Raw genomic sequence first — 17,738 nt, forward strand, 5'->3', positions numbered from 1 at the left:
TGCCTTTCTTCCATTCTATAAGTCTCTGCATGACTATATCTGCTGCCATGGCCTGACTGTTTACTTACCTCCTTTGATTCTAAAATCTGTCTTTACCGCTTTTATTTGTTCGCTCTAGACTCACCTATCTAATGGAATGCACATTCCCATTGGGATTTCCTACAGGCTTCTCAAACTTAACATGTCTAAAATCCAATCCAACATTTCCCCCTCTTTTCCTAAAGCCAATCTCTCTTAAATTCTCTTTTAGTACTCATAAGACCAAGCCAGAAACATGAGATCATCCTTAACACCATGAACAGTGACCTACACACACACACACACACACACACACACACACCTTACCCCCAGCCACTACCATACTTAGAGGTTTTGAAGAGTTTTCAACCTTCATACCTCTCCACCCAGTACCATTACTTCAATTCAGATAACTGTCAAATGCACACTAGATCACTGAGACATTTCTCCACTCTCATGTCCTTGCTTCCAGATTACTTCCTTCTGATCTACCTCCAACATCATAGCCAGGATCACCTTTCTAAAGTACAGTTATGATCATTTCATCCACCTGTTTGAAAATTTTCAGTGGTTCCCAGATGCTCAGAATCAAAGCTAAACTCCATTTCCTAGTAGTCAAAGCATAATCTGACTCCTTTTAGACTTCTCTAGTCTTCTAATTATTTCTTACCTCTTACTCTAAGTTCAATCATAGATGATTATCATGGTTCCACACATGCATGTTTTCTCTTAGCTGTATTTACTCTCCCATTTCTTTGCTGCCTATTTGTACTGGGCCTTCAGTCATCAACTTAGCTGTCCTAAACTTTAGGGAACCTTCTCTGTCTTGCCCCTTGCCTCGCCCCTTGCCTCATTCATCCAGAAGTGGGGAGAACTACCCATCCCCAATATCTTTTTACACTATTCCTCCTCTGATTGCACTGCCAAGCTGTACTGTAACTGCTCATCTCCCATCAGACAATTAGCCCTAGAACAAGGGACATACTCAATACACTGGCACATACTCAATCTATAGTGTGTGGCATTTCATAGGGATTCATCAGATATTGCTGAATGAATTCAAATTACCTTGCTTCGTATGTGTGAAAGCAGTAGGTACTCACTATGTACGTTTGGGGAATTGACTTGAACCCTCAATAAAATCCCACAAAGTAGGCTAAATTATACCTAATTTATGGATGAATAAACCAAAGCTTAAAGAGTTTACGTAATTTGTCCAAAGCACTGGGCTATTAAGCAGCAAAGTACAACTTAAGCCTATAATCATCAATTTCCAAAATGTACAGGTATCATAGGCCATTACCTCTCTGTGCTGTGGAAGATACAAAAGATGGCCAAGATCTGATCCTAGCTACAGAGGAAAGAGATGCTTTTGGATGGAAGGCAGAGGAACATCAAATTAGGAATAATTTTTTGAAGGACAATATTTGAACTAGCTTTTGAAGGATGGGTAGAATTTAGACAGCAGAGACTGGGGTAAGGGAGTAATGAGGGGATACAACAAACATTTCTGGTGGTGGTGACAGGATAAATATATGAGAAATAGATTTATGGGGAGTCCACTGGGGTTTTCAATATGGGTTGTGGCTGCTATTTTTCACCTTATGATGTACTAATAAAACCAGGCATGTGTCTTACTGCAAGATAAATGGGGTTTTACTAGACTTGGCATTCACTCTTAAGAGGCAGCCACTGTGTAAACATCTTACAAAATCAATTCGTAAAGAAGCCCACAAGGAACATTAAGGAGCTTACTTGCTGCAGTTCTGCAAGTTGCTTTTAAGGATGTCATAGTCAGTATTGAACAGAGGCCCACTGTCCTTTAGCATAGCTTTCTGGATGCTGTACACATGGATGCTGGCAGTCACAGCTAGCTTGGACTTCACTGCTACAAGTCAACAGGAAAAGCAGTCTGTTAATACACAAACTTCATAGCACGGGGGACTTTAACAAGAAACCCTTCTGCATTAAAACCATTTGCAATCTGTGGTGGTCTAAAAAACTCTAAAAGGCCAAATAGCCACATATACAGTGTAATATCAACTCTTCTGTCTGCAATGGGGACATTATGACAAGGTAGGTGATGGTGAATCAAGTACAGCACCTGTGAGATTACCGATCATCCAGTAGACACTCAGCAAATATTAATTAATGATTGATGATGACTATGGGTTCCCCCCCACCCCGTCAGGGAAGAACCTTACACTAGCATATAAAGACTAAATAATCTCTACCTGAAAAGAGTTGTTTATGTAGCCCAATTTTACTTTAGAGAAAGCAACTATATAACAAAAATACAACTAACTAGATAAGTCTGCAGAAGAAAAACTAGCATAAATTTAAGTTTCACAAGGGAAGGCGTTAGGCCTAACTTGCTCCATGTCCCCATTCCCTACCATAGAGCTTGGCATACAGTAGATAATCAATACACATATACTAAATGATGAATGCCTGCTTGCTTTGCTTCCACTGTGGAAATCCAGATAGAAAAATTAGACATTCCCAACACTTTGAATATTTCAGAATTAATTTGGTAAAAATCGCACTCCACTGGCAGGAGCCTTTGTATATATATACAAGGTACAACAGTGAAGTTTTGTCTTCAGATATGGACCCAAGATCATGAGGACATGAGGGTCATATTATTTTTTGAAATGGATTTTTAAACAATAGAATAGTAGCATTAATAGCACTGAAAGTCAGACTTTTTCTGTGTTTGATGCTAGGGATCAAATCCAGGACCTTGTGCCCACTAGGCAAGCATTCTAACACTGAGCTATATCTCCCAGTTGGATTTATTTAATTTATTAGTCTTTCTGACTTTTAGAAAAACATTCTACAATGTTCTTCTCTAAAATGTGTTATGAAATACAGCACAACATTCAGACTACTGTCTTTTTACAGCAGATGAGATGGCCCACATTATATACATGACAGTTTCGCGTGTCTGTCATGAGGTTTAAAATCCTATGATAAAAGTGCTTTATAAATGTCAGAAGCTATTGACTTAGTGGGAAGTTAAGAAGATGAAGTATCATATTTTAACATGTTTCAGAAACTACTAATAAAAAGAACACAGGGTTCTTTGGCTAAATAGATAACATATTATATGCAGATGTTAGGGGCAGATTTATTATTATACCAACACTGATGCCATAAGAAGAAAAAGGAAAAACTTACTAAACTGTTAAAATACCTACCTTCCAATTTATCTTCTCTCACTACTGCAACCTTGTGGCACTGTAAAGAAACAACACTTCATCAACAGAACTTGAAACCTGGAAGTTTCCTTGTTAATAATTCAATTGTGCTTGAAATGTGAAATTAGGAAAATAATGGTACCATTCAAATGTATGTTACAGTTTAATAAAGTCAGATTCATTTTTAATTTGCTTCCTTTAAAATTTCTTAGTAAGGTTAAGGAAAATGAGAGTACAGGGATAAATACTACAATGAAATAAAATACAGCATCTCAAATCAGTGTGAGAAGAAAGAGCTTTTTAGTTAAGTGATTTAATGAGAAGTACTGTATTCCCATATGGATCCAGATAAAATTACTTCTTCCCCCTCATACCATACATCAGAATTAATGCTAAACAGGGAGCATGGAAGTCTGGGTAGAGGCTGAAAGGAAGAAGAGGTTCTGGGGCTGTGGGTAATTGAGAGCCCATGCCATGGAGAAGAAATACCAAAAAAAGAAGAAATAATGGTCAGGCCAAAAAAGCCACAGCCATGTGCAGCCTATTTGTTGCTCAAACTGTGCCAGGTGCATGCCAAGGACAGGCCATTAAGAGGTTCGCCATTTGAAACACCGCAGCCATCAGGGACGTTTCTAAAGCAAGTATTTTAATGCTTATGTGTTTCCCAAGCTCCATGTAAAGGTGCATTACTGTGTGAGTTATGCCATTCACAGCAAGGTGGTCAGGAATCATGAAGCCTGGAAGGACTGAATACTCCCACTCCGTTTTAGACCTGCTAGTGCCACCCCATGACCTCCACCAAAGCCCATGTAAGAGCTAGGTCCTTAAAGAGTGAAGAAAATTGGGCTGGGGATGTGGCTCAAGCGGTAGCGCGCTCGCCTGGCATGCGTGCGGCCCGGGTTCGATCCTCAGCACCACATACCAACAAAGATGTTGTGTCCGCTGAGAACTAAAAAATAAATATTAAAAATTCTCTCTCTCTCTCTCTGTCTCTCCTCTCTCACTCTCTCTTTAAAAAAAAAAGAGTGAAGAAAATCTATCTTCTAGAAAAAAAATAAAATGGGAATTATAATAATAATAAAAAAAGAATGCTAAATGGATCAGAGATTTAAGAGTAAAAATGAAAACATATGCAATAGAAAACATACATGAATTCTTCTGTAATCTAATATAACCTAAGAATGAGGAAGTATCCTATGTATGATTCAAATCCAGAAAAAATTGAAATAACCCATAAAAGCTAACAATTTTGGATGAAAACAGAACTTCAACAAAAGTTAAAAGACAAATGATTAAGTAAGAAAAGTATCTGCAACTAGTATCACAAATGGTTAGTAGAGTTTCTTAAAAAAAAAAAAAAAAAAAACCACAAAACTAAAAACGAAGACCCTTTAGAAAAATGGGCAAGAGTTACAGATAATTCACAGCAAAAGGAATACAAATAGCCCTGACACAGATGACAACATGTGCCGTGTGGAAACAGGTACTCTTCATACCTGTTCAGGAAAAATAAGAAATGGAGATGTATTCGTCAATAATCAACAAAAGTACATATACAGCCTAGTGACACATGCTTATAATCCCAGCATCTCTGGAGGCTGAGGAAGGAGGATCCCAAGTTCAAGGCCAATCCGGGAAACTCAGTAAGACCCTATTTCGAAATAAAATAAAAGGGCTGGGATGTAGCTCAGTGGGGAGAGGACCCCTGGATTCAATCCCTAGTATCCCCCCACCAAAAAATACATATACATTTATACTTTGATCCAACCAACCTACTTCTAAGAATGTAATTTCAAAACACACTAACAAAAATACACATAACTGCCAGGTTTGGTGGTGCATACTTGTAATCTCAGCAGCTTGGGAGGCTGAGGCAGGAGGATTATGAGTTCAAAGCCAGCCTCAGCAACAGCAAGGCGCTAAGCAACTCAGTGAGACCCTGTCTCTAAATAAAATACAAAATAGGGCTGGGGATGTGGCTCAGTGGCTGAGTGTCCCTGAATTCAATCCCCAGTAACCCCCCCACCCAAAATACACATAACCCATATACTCTGAGCTATTCACTGTAGCTATTAGCAATAGCCAAAGATTGTAAATAACTCAAATAATTCAATGTGGGACTGCTGAATCAACTAAGACATATTTATCAGTGAATCCAGATGTGGCTATAATGAAAGAGGAATAGTTTTATAACTGCTACGTAATACTCAGGATCTACCTCTCAATTTCTTACTTTCCCAGTTGCTGGGATAATTGGCATGAGGTACACCATCACATCCAGCTATGCCACCATGACTGGCAGATGAAGCAGATGAACAGAATCTTTTTTGTGTGTGCAGTACTGGGATTGAATCCAGCACGTAGGAGGGGTGCTCTACCACTGAGCTTCATCCTCAACCCTTTTAATTTTTTGTTTTGAAACAGAGTCTTATTAAGTTGCTTCAAACTTGACTCCTGCTCAACCTCCCATGTACCTGGGACTATAGGCATGTTCCACTGTGCTCAGCTAAATGTCCTCTTAAATTTAGAATAGAAGGCCCTCTATAAGTAAGGCACAGCATAAAAGTTTTTAACTTCTCCAACAGCTGGATTTTCAATGTTCTCCGATGGCCCATGGGTTAAAGGCTCAGCTCCCAGCTTGGTGCTATTGCTTGATGGTAGAAACTTTAAGAAGTGGAGCCTAATAGGAAGTTTTAGATTAGTGAGGACATTGCCCTTGAAATGCATTGTGGGATGATACTTTCTTCCTCTCTCTTTTGCATCCAGCCATGAGATGAGGGCTTCCTCTGCCATATATTCCCATAATGAGGTTCTGCCTCATCACAGGCCCAAAAGCAATGGGGCCAATCAACCATGAACTGAAACCATGAGCCAAAATAAACCTTTCCTATTTTTAAGTTGACTATCTCTGGTCTTTTGTTATATTAACGAGAAGATGTCTAACAGAATTTCTATAAGTTTTTAACTAATGATAGGCAATACATATTTTGGAAGAAATTTTTTCTCAGAAAAATTCACTGGGGAACACAACTAGAATAAAATCCTAAGATTTCATCTAAGAATTCCCTGAACCCTAAAGATCAACTGCTAATACCATTTAAGGATTCCAAATTAAGAGTCCATGCCATAATGAGTTGGAGTAAAAACTGTATGTTACCTGAAAACATAAATTCTTAACTTTAAATCCTAATTCAGAAGATCTGTGAACTCTCAAAATTTTATGAATAGCAACATATGAATCTCTATTACAAATTCTCAGATCAGTGACCAAAAACAAAATCACTGTAGGTTAAGCAACCCTAACTCAAAATCCCAAAGCTATAAATTCTGAAATCTTTTGAGCACTGGTATAGCATCAAAAGTAAAAAATTCTGTACCATGAAACTGGTTCATGCAGTTTCTTCTTTTTCTTTTGATAGTGCTAAGGATTGAACTCAGTACCTTGCAAATGCTACATAAACACTCTACCACTGAGCTATGTCCCCAGCCCTTAAGCACAAAATTATTAAAATACTGTATAAGATTACATTTCAGGCTATGTGTATAAGACATATATGAAACAAAGGAATTTCATGTATAGACTTTTTATATTAAAGTTCCAGGTGGTATCTGGTTATCCATCAACACAGATTACTACTGAGGGCTCTGAGAAGGAGCCCTGGTCCATGGGACTGGTGGTGAAAAAACAAAAGAACCATCACATAGATTTTAAGAAGATGAGAACAAAGAGGGGATGTCTACTTTTGGGAGGAAGCCAGAGAGGGGGTATTAAATCAGAATTTATCACATTTCCCAAGATACCTTATTATGCATATGCAAATATTGAAATAAACAAACAAAAATCATAATCTGAAACACTTCTCGTACCAAGCATTTCAGAAAAGGGAAACTCAACCTGTATTTTAAGGGAATACAATGATATTGAGGAAAAGACTTAACTACGACTACTTTAAAGGTACTGACATACCTAAAGAGACACGAATATAGTTAAACCTAAAAAGAAAAATGACATACAGTTGCAAACTTTGACAGTATCCATTCAAAAGCCATACAGAGAGAAAATTCTGGTGGCAGGTTTATCCTTGAGAGTAAATAAATCAAGACTGCTTAATTTCCTATTTCAGATATATAATGATATCTGATTCTAAACTTGCAAATACCTTGATTATCATTTGGCTTGCCAAATAGCTTGCCAATAAGGACAGAAAATGCTGGCTAGAAAATACAAGGATTTGATCCCTTGAGGAGTTTTGTTTCTCCTTATAAATTACTAAATTAACATTCCAGTTTTAAACATCACATGCTTAAAATTCTTTTGCTAAAAAACAAAGAACCAGTATTTAGACAAGTCAGGGTTCTAAACCTACGATTCTGAGGACAAGTCAAAAGGGAAGAGGGAAACATATTAACATATCTCTGAGAAGGAGCCCTGGTCCATGGGACTGGTAGTGGAAGAAGCAAAAGAACTATCAAACAGACTTAAAGAAGATGAGAGCAAGGAAGGTGTCTACTTTTGGGAGGAAGCTAGAGATGGGGTATTACTAACGTTGTTCCCAAGGCTCAGCCTGGTACAGGAGATGGAATAAGATATCTCGGCAGAGATTCCAGTGCCCACCAAGGCATGGGAATAGAATAATCTCTATGCCCCTGAGAAGGACATACAGAAGTAGTTAAGAGAAAGTCAACAGATTTGAGAAAGCTTTGTTGCTGGGTTGATGAAAACAGAATAGTAACCTGTGTTTAGAATGACCAGATAACACCTGGACCACAATATAAAAAGAAGATGTAGGAGAATAAAAGTGTTTCCAGCCCATGCTTCTGCACTGTATTAGGTCAGTCCCCAGCCAATATTTCCTACCCATTAAACATAGCTACACAACTACCAAAATGAGTGCTCAGAATTAAAATGAAGTTAAAAAACTTTTTTTTTTCTTGTTTGAACACTTAGATTTGTGGCTTGAAATATGAACAAGATGAAAATTAATGACCACTGTCTCCAACATACCTTGAAGAAAGGTATAAAGAATAATGGGGGCTGGGGTTGTGGCTGAGTGGTAGAGCACTTGCCTAGCACATTTGAGGCACTAAGTTCGATTCTCAGCACCCCATTAAAAAAATAAAGATATCGTGTCCATCTATAACTAAAAAAAAAAAAAAAAGAATAATGGAAGCAATCTACCAATATCTTGTTGCCTAGAAAACTGCATAATGATACAGCCTCTGTATCACAGCCAAGATATTTCCCAGGCAGGGGTTGTAGCACAGTGGTAGAGCACTTGCTTAGCATGTGAGAGGCACTGGGTTCAATTCTCGGAACCACATATCAATAAATAAGTCCATAGACAACTAAAAAAAATATTGGGGAAAAAAGATATTTCCCAAACTTTTTTGAGTTTCAGATGTAGTCTAAAAATTCAAATCCTCCTCTAAGATGAATATTTTGAACTTAAAACTTCCACAATACTGAATCATCTTCTTGTTTTTTTCTTCTTCTCCAATGTAAGGTTATAACACTGTTTGTAGCTTAAACACATATAAGCCCATTATAAAATTCTGAGAACTCACGGAATGTCCATTCTGAATGATACTACCAGACACTAAATAGGTGACATGCAGTTGGGCTCCTGAATTTTCCCTCCGTTTCCTTTCGACATAATCATATAGCATCCTGTTCCAAAGAAACAAAAGTAATTCATTAGTAATAGTTTTTAACCTCATAAACTCTTTTAATTCATGACTTAAAAGCAGCCAGGCACAAGTGGTGTATCCCTATAATTAATACTCAAGAGGCTGAGCTAGGAGGTGCACAAGTTCAAGGACAGCCTCAGCAAGTTAGTGAGATCTTGTCTCAAAATAAAAAATAAAAAGGGTTGGGGATATAGTAATAAAGTACCCCTGGATTCAAGCAGGATCTTTGTTCAGTCCATGAACAGAGGTTTTTTTTTGTTTTGTTTTGTTTTTTTTTTTTAAAGAGAGAGAGAGAGAGAGAGAGAATTTTTAATATTTATTTTTTAGTTCTCGGCGGACACAACATCTTTGTTGGTATGTGGTGCTGAGGATCAAACCCAGGCCGCACGCATGCCAGGCGAGCGCGCTACCGCTTGAGCCACATCCCCAGCCCGAACAGAGGTTTTTTTAAAAGGGACTTTAGATTGGACTTGGGGATAGGAGTCAACTTGTTTGAGTTGGCATAGTGATTCAGCAAATAACATACCCCTGGGTTAGATCCCTGGCACAGCAAAAAAAAAAAAAAAAAAAAAAAAAGTCTAATAAGAGGATAAGAGGGACAGAACCCACATTAAAATGGGAGCCATGATTTAGAATGAATACATTGTTGAATCAAGAGTAAGTTCAGTCACTTATCTATCTAGCTATGACAGATCCAGGATAAGTCAATTTTTCTAGGCTCTTAATATCCTGAGGTAATGCAAGGGAATGCTGTACTAGATTACTGAATCTCTTAATCTGGGATTCACGTCTTGTATAACCCTTACCACCAAAGTATCAGCAAATATACATGTGCTTTTTGGGGTGGAGATGACTCAGGGTTTCAAGAGATTTAGAATTTATTACTCTAAAATATTAAAAACTCTATTATGTATATGATCACAAATGCCCAGCTCTGAAATTCTAATGCTAATAATTACTCAGATCCAATGCTGCTTCATAACTACAGAATTAAACAGCTTACATACACCATCCAATATCCAAAATATTCATTAACCTGAAAGAACCAAACACTAAATGCAAAATGTTGCTTTTAATAAAATCCTTTAATTCATTTTTATCCTTTCTTCTAGCAAATGTTGCAGCTGACTCCCCTCAATAATTTATAGTTTAATGACAAAAAGATATCATTTATCTTTTATTTTAAGAGGCATTAATTAAGGTTCTTATATCATACTTGTACCAGGACAGCCAAACACTCAAAAATTCCAAGAGAAAACTCCACCTACACTTTTGATCATTCTCTTCACCTTCTTAGCTACCATGAACCACACCCCACTGAGTCTCCTACTACCCCTCCAACTGCCAAAGAAGATATACAAATGGCCAATAAGCACATAAAAGGACGTTTAATGTCATTAGGAAAATGCAAATTAAGACTATATGAGATACTACTTCATATTTACAAAGAGGTGAAATAAAGACATAATAAAAAGGGTTGGCGGGCTGGGGTTGTGGCTCAGGGTCTGAGGCACTGGGTTCTATCCTCAGCAACACATAAAAATAAAACAAAGGTATTGTGTTCACCTACAACTAAAAAATATGTTAAAAAATAAATAAAAAGGGCTGGCAAGAATATGGAGAAATTGAAATTCTCACACAATGTTGGTGAGATTATTAAGATGGTTCAGCCATTCTAAAAAATAGTTTGTCAGTTCCTCAAAATGTTAAACAGCAATATAATCCAGCAATTCCAATCTGAGGAATCTATACTTGAGAACTAAAAGCATATGTTTATACAAACATTTGTACACAGGCGTTCACAGCAGTTCTATTCATAATAATCAAATGTAGAAACAATTAAAATGTCCATTAACAGATGAACAGATAAAATTAAATTTAGTATATCCATGCTATTGGCTAAATTGAGTCTGAAAAAGAAATACCCTTGCAATACCCTTAACACATTAACATATAACCTTATTTGGAAATAGGGTTAATACAATTGTAATTAATTAAGTCCAGATCATACTGTAGTTTGTTGGGCTCTTAATCCAACATCTATGGTGTCCTTACAAAAAAATGGCTATGTGAAGATAGACACACAAGGAGAATATTATGTAACAATGAAGGCAAAGATTGGAATTATGTAGCTACAAGCCAAGAAATGCCAAAGATCGCTAGCAAACCACTAGATCGTGGACAAAGGTAAGAAAAAATTTCCTTACAGGTTTCCAAGGGAGCATAGCTCTGCTAACACCTTGACTTTGGCCTTCTAACCTCCAGAACTAAGTAAATAAATTTGTTGTTTTAAGCCACCTACTTTGTAGTGCTTTGTTATGGTAGCCTAATTAAGTGGAAACATATACCATACAATGGAATATTTAGCAATAAAACGGAATTAAGTATCGATGCATGCAGCAACCTGGACAAATCTGGAAAACATACTAAGTGAAAGAAACCAGATATATTAGACTGTACATGATTCTATGTATATGAAATGTCTGGAATAGACAAATCTATAGACAGAAAGATTAATGGTTGTCTATGGCTGGCAGGAAGAGGTTGGGGAAATGGTTAGTGATTGTTAATAGGCATATAATTTCTTTCTGGGGTGATGAAAATATTCTAAAATTGATTGTGGTGATAGTTGCACAATTTTGATTATACTGAAAACCATTAAACTGTATACTTTAAATGGGTGAATTGTATAGTGTGTGAATTATATATCCATACATCTTTATATCCATAATTTTTTTTAAAAAAATGAGTATGAGGGACTGGGTTTGTGGCTCAGTGGTAGAGTGCTCACCTGGCACATGTGAGGCACTGGGCTTGATCCTCAGCACCACATAAATTTAAATAAATGAGATAAAGGTGTTGGGTCCATCTACAACTAAAAAAAAATTTTTTTTAATGAATTATGAGTTAGGCACCACCACACCCACTGTAATACCAGTGGCTTGGGAGGCTGAGGCAAGAAGATTGAGAGTTCAAAGCCTGCTTCCGAAACTTAGTGAAGCTAAGCAACTCAGTGAGATCCTGTTTCTAAATAAAATATAAAAAGGGGGCTGGGGATGTGGTTCACCCTTGGGTTCAATTCCAGGTACGAAAAAGAATTATGAAGGAAATTAATAGGATGACGTGACAAGAAGAGGTGAAACACTTGAAACAGAGCATTAGGGAAAGCTTATTACGTATAACATGAAATCTGAGTTGAAACCTGAAGAATGAGGAAAGCTGGAAGAGGACCATGGCAGGCAGAAGAACTAGTAAGTACAAAGGTCCTACGATGAGAATAAATTTTGTATATTTGAAGAAGATAATAGGTGAGGTAGAGAGTAGAATAGGATTAAGTTGGACAGAAAGGCAGGAGCTAGACAGTGTTAAGCTATAAAAAATGATATATAATCAGTTTAGCGACAGTAAAATTATAGGCATCTTTAGTTCAGAAACTCTAACCCTTAATATGCATTTTTAAACTCCAACAGGTGTGTATGTGTGTGTTTGTGTGTGTATATATATAGTAACAGTTGCTTCATTTCATATCTACACATTCATAATTGCAATGACTAATAACTTTTATAGATGTCTATAATCAAAGTCACTGAAGCTCTTAGGTTTAGACCAGCACCACGGTCTTTGCATTCAAAACCAGCTCAAGTCTATCCCAGGGCTAATAGTTTCAGGTCTTAAAAGCTTAAACATCACAGCCAAAATCAGTCTCCTAGACCTAACATTAACCCAACAAAGTCAAATCAACCTGCTCTAGAGATTAGGGACTTTTTAATTCTTGTGGAATGTTTTTATGAGTCAGAGAAAACTCCTATCACTCAAGGAACAGACAAAAACCAGGCTACCATAAGGAATAAAACAAAGTAAATGTGTTCAATATGTGTGTCCTTAGTTGGTTCACCAATCCTGCAGAATACAGACAGTATCTGCACTTTTGCAGGCTGAAAAATTCTAGAGTTAAATCAAAAGCTTGCTATTCCCCTCCTGGGCTCAAGTTGGACCACAAGTTTCAGTGAGGAAAACTCATATAGTAAAATTCAAAAATGCTCTGCATCATTTTAAACACTCCCTTTGTAGTTTCACTTAGTTTTCTTGTCATGTACTATTACACAGCTGTCAAACACCTGTTGACCTCCTTATGATAGTACTTCAATAACACCCCAAAATAAGCCTAAGAAGTACAGTGAAAATGTAGTAAAGATGTAAGATAACAGATATATTAATTTGAGTTATAAACAGAACTGCAAGTCCATTTAATACATTCGAAATAACAAAGTGATGCTAACCAGAGGCCAAGACTACAACTAAATCCAGCAAAATTTATTACCACGCATTCATATACAAGCCCACTAACCCCCCTAGAGAGATAAAAGTTATTAAAAATTATATTATTTCCCATTTATCCAGGAGAAAAAATTCAGTTCTAACCTAGGGGCTATGTGTAGTCATGAAAATCAAAATAAACAAAATAAAAAAACTCCAATGTCATTAAAATTGGAAGTAAACTGAACTTACTGTTTGGCCTGGTTAACATGAACTCCTAGCGTATAGCTCAGCCATTTGTATGTCACCTACAAGAAACAGCAATATTCAAAATGTTTTATTAGATGACTTCAGTGTGCAGAAAATTCCCAAGGGCCTGATTCCCATTATTAGATGATTATCCCTTATAAATTACAATAGATGCCACTATAGTTTAGAAGAACCCTCTATGTGGGCAAATTGAACCAACATATTTGTCTTGCAAATACTAGGAAGTCTGTTTTCACAAACTGATTAATGTAGAAGAATCTAAAATAGTAAGTAGAATATACATTTAAAAAACTTATTTCCCTCACATTCCTTGTTTTACTTATGCCCTTTTTTCACATTCTGTCTCTGGTGGGGCCACTACCCAAAACTATCCCAAAACTCATCCAGAAACTAGATGATTCTGAAGTGTATGACTTAAAACTTTTAGGGAAAGTTGCAGCCATACAAACATTAAAAGACACAGGTGTGGAGGGTCAGGAAATGAATGAGTAAAATGGATAAACTGTATCAGTGGTTAGATTGGGAATTACTGGCATCAATTCTGCATTCTTCCTTGATCCAGTAAGCCTCTTCTCTCGAAGTCTCTTCCTATTCAAAATGCTGAGCTTCCCAAAATAAAACTAATAGGTCAGGCAAAGGCAGTATAGCATTAATGGAGGAGAGAGACTTGGGTTCCAAAACTACCTATCCCTTACTAACTGCAAATAAACAATTTATTTGACCCCTTTGCTTCAATTTTTTCCTGTAGGAGCACTACCACCCACCTGAAGGGCGTTTAGATTACTGCAAAGTCTACCAAAGTAAACAGTCAATCATCACAGTTTGCAAAGAGCGCTCAGATCCGTCCTCTCACTTGATCTTTACGCCAACCCCATTAGGCGGGGCAAACCACTATCAATATTTAAATTTCCAGGAAGAGGAAACCGTTTTGAGATTACACAACTTGTCACTTAACCAAGACACAATTTCCTCAACTGTAAACCTGGGACTCTGGACATCAACAACCTGAAAAGCTAGATGTACCCTTACAAATGGTCTCAACCAACGCCCCGCCCCCCGCGTTGACCTCGGTGGCGCCAGCCGGGTGCTCAGTTCCCACAAGACCGCCCAAGACCCGCGGACTTGCGCGTAAGCCAGAGGATCTCCCCGCGAAAGTCCTCTCGCTCTTCCTGGGGCACGAGGGGTGGTGACCTACCTCCCCTCGTCCAATCCCCACGAGGCTACAAGCACAGGAGTCAAGGGCCCCGCAGCCCTGGCCGGGCCCAAGACCCCGCTCGCACGCCCACATTCCCCAGTCCTAGCTCCTCACGATCTTGTTCTGGTCCGTGACGAACTCGTCTATATTCTCCAGATAAAGCTGGTCCGCCATCGTGCTGCAGCGCTGGTCCACGCCCGCTCCGAGTCCTTCTCTCAACCACAGCCACAGCTCCCGCCGGCGGGAAACAACTTCGCTTCCTCCCAGGTCGCGGGTCGTTTCCCACAGCAACGGAGGCGACGCGCTACGGCAGCCATCCGAGGGTCAAACTTGTCACGGAGACTGCGCAGGCTGGAGTGGGTGGAGCTAGTAAGAGAAAACGGAAGTGAGGAGCTGGGAAGGAGGGCGCGAGCAAGGCAAGGCTTTGAACTTCAGCTGTGCTACCAAAGATCAAGACTAAATACTTAATCTTTAGGAGCCTCAGTCTTTCCTCTTATAAACCTCTCGTAGAATGAAATTTTTAATCTTAAAAAAAAAAATCTTGTTAGACTTTATTATCCCTTCACCAAAAAAAGGCCCAAATTTGAAACCAGCCTTATGTTAATGGAAAGCGTGAATAGGAAATAAGTCCGTATAGATTCCAAGACAAGGTTTGCTTAAACAAGTAACTTAGTAGAATTTTAGAACAACCATCTTCATAATTTAACAGCATTAGCATCTAATAACTTCTCAATAAGTGTTTATTGCCCTAAATTTAATTATATTAAAGGCAGTGAGATTTTAGAGGGAAAACAGTGGAATAAGAAACAAGGAAAGGTCCATCAACATCTAAAAAAAATATAAAAAAAGAAACAAGGAAGCCAGGCATGGTTGGCAAATACCTGTAAATAAATGAATGAAATAAAGGTCCATCAACATCTAAAAAATATATAAAAAAGAAACAAGGAAGCCAGGCATGGTTGGCACATACCTGTAATCCCAGCTACTCTCAATCCTGAAGCAGGAGGATCATAACCTTACGTTCTCCTCCTTAAGGATAAGGTTTAACACAAGGGCCTTATCTTGAGAACACAGCAGTTCCCCAGAATCAATCAGCCCAAGTATTTGCAGAAGCCAGACAAAAAATGGTAGGATATCAGTGCCAGGTACTACCAGCAGTGGGAGCCATAAGATCACAATTCCTGTGGGGGCCTGTGCCACAGGCCCGTAATCCCAGTGGCTCCAGAGGCTGAGGCAGGAGGATCGCAGGTTCAAAGCTAGCCTCAGCAATTTAGCAAGGTCCTAAGTAACTGAGAGACCCTGTCTCAAATTGAAAAAAAATAAAAAGGGCTAGGGATGTGGCTCAGGGGTTAAGTGCCCCTGGGTTCAATCCCTGGGAGGAAAGGGGAGAGGATTGGAGGGCAGGGAGAAAGAAGGAAAGGGATAGATAGGTAAGGCTGACCTTCCTCTTTTTTCCTGTTTATCCCCATATCATCCCAAAAATGATGGGCAGCTGTGAGTCTAATGACAATGACAGGGCACGGAGTAGAAAAGCTGGACAGGACTCAATGTTGGGGTGGGATGAAGAGCAGTTTACCTATATGTAGGTGTTAACTGTCTAGGAGTGCTGGGTTTGTTTTCTCCATTCAGTAAAGAATTGAAGAACAGGACACAGAGAGAGCAAGCAAGTGGCAGGTTTATTGCAAAAGCAACCGAGACAGACTTTTCTAGAGAGAAGGGGTCCCTTTTGGCTTGTTCTTTTTATGATCTCTGGAATTTCCTCCTTTCCTTATCTCCTCAAGCTCATCACCATTATTGATTGGTGCCCCTTGTGTCCTCAAGTCTATCTTAGTTTATTTAATTGGATCCCAGCTTCGGAGCATGAATACAGAAGTGTCTGTCTGATTGGGTCCCTGGCTTGTGTTCATGAGCGCTTTTGTTGGAAGTTGACCTCCTTAGAAGGTCCTCTCTATGCTCCTTTGTTCTAGCCCTGCCTCTGACCTCCTCACTCTACATCTTGTCCTGGCTGCCTAAACCCTTCTACGTCTCCCTCACAAATGGAGATCCCCGGACTCAGGGCCAGCTTCTTAGGAAAGAAGGCCTGCAGAAGCAACTCTGAAACTCCACCAGCTTACTGGGTTTCAAGGCTAGCACAGGTCTCCCAGGGACCGCATTCCAAGCCAAACAGAAGGTCAAAATCACGAAGTACAAGATTAAGAAGTATGACTCAGGGGCCCCATAACTGTTCAATCATCATTTCTCAGGGGCCCAGGGATTATTGATATTAAGGGATAAAGTGGATCATTCCTTCCTTCAACAAACATGACTAAAGGTCTCCTGTATGCCAAACTCTATGTGACTAAAAGGAACACACAGCATAGTCTTTATCTCAGAGAGTTTACAGACTGGGGGGTATAAACAGCTTGTTGTATAGCATGAGAATAGGGTGCCATGGGAATCCAAAGGAGGCAACTACCCCAGCCTGAAGATGAGAGGACATAAAGAGAAAACTTCAGACTTGGCTATCTAGGTCTGGATTCTATATTCTTTCACTATGGCAAAATATATGTGAAATGAATTCCTAGTGCTGCCTTTATTGTGTCTCTTTTTAAATTATTTTTTAGTTATAGATGGGCACAATATCTTTATTTTATTTTTATGTGGTGCTAAGGATCAAACCCTGTGCCTCACACATGGTAGGCAAGCCCTCTACCTCTGAGCCACAATCCCAACCCTTTATTGTGTCTTTTAACACCCAACAAGCCTATATTTCCTCTATTTTAAAGAGTTGTGTTTTTTAAAGATTTTTTTAAAAATATGGACACAATATCACTATTTATTTATTTATTTATTTATTTATTTATTTATTTATTTATTATGTGATGCTGAGGATTGAACCCAGTGCCTCATGCATAGTGGGCAAGCCCTCTACCTCTGAGCCACAACCCCAGCCCCTAAAAAGTTTTTTTTGTTGGATACAGAAAATGAAAAACCCCAAAATAATATGGCCCAGGGAGAAGGCAATACACTGATCCTTTCCCAATACATTCTTTCCCAGTGATAGGCCCCAGGGAGGAGATATCCATCAAGTCTGAAATGACCGTTTCTGGGAAGAGGCCAAAGCATTGGTC

At 38.6% G+C, this 17,738-nt stretch overlaps 1 protein-coding gene across 2 annotated transcripts in view; it reads right to left on the reverse strand.

Moving 5' to 3' along the window:
* POLD3 (DNA polymerase delta 3, accessory subunit) overlaps positions 1 to 17,738 on the reverse strand; it is a 56,251-nt gene that overhangs the window by 27,896 nt on the left and 10,617 nt on the right. For both annotated transcript variants that reach the window (XM_081278848.1, XM_081278847.1), the window contains exons 2-6: positions 14,743 to 14,994; positions 13,416 to 13,471; positions 8,784 to 8,886; positions 3,219 to 3,258; positions 1,774 to 1,906 (exon numbers count right to left, since the gene is read on the reverse strand). In XM_081278848.1, coding sequence (XP_081134974.1) covers positions 1,774 to 1,906; positions 3,219 to 3,258; positions 8,784 to 8,886; positions 13,416 to 13,471; positions 14,743 to 14,802 — 392 coding nt within the window. In that variant the 5' untranslated portion in view covers positions 14,803 to 14,994. The remainder of the gene's footprint in view (positions 1 to 1,773; positions 1,907 to 3,218; positions 3,259 to 8,783; positions 8,887 to 13,415; positions 13,472 to 14,742; positions 14,995 to 17,738) is intronic.

This window comes from Spermophilus citellus (assembly GCF_964194105.1).
Source record: "Spermophilus citellus genome assembly, chromosome: 2".
Classification (NCBI taxonomy): domain Eukaryota; kingdom Metazoa; phylum Chordata; class Mammalia; order Rodentia; family Sciuridae; genus Spermophilus; species Spermophilus citellus.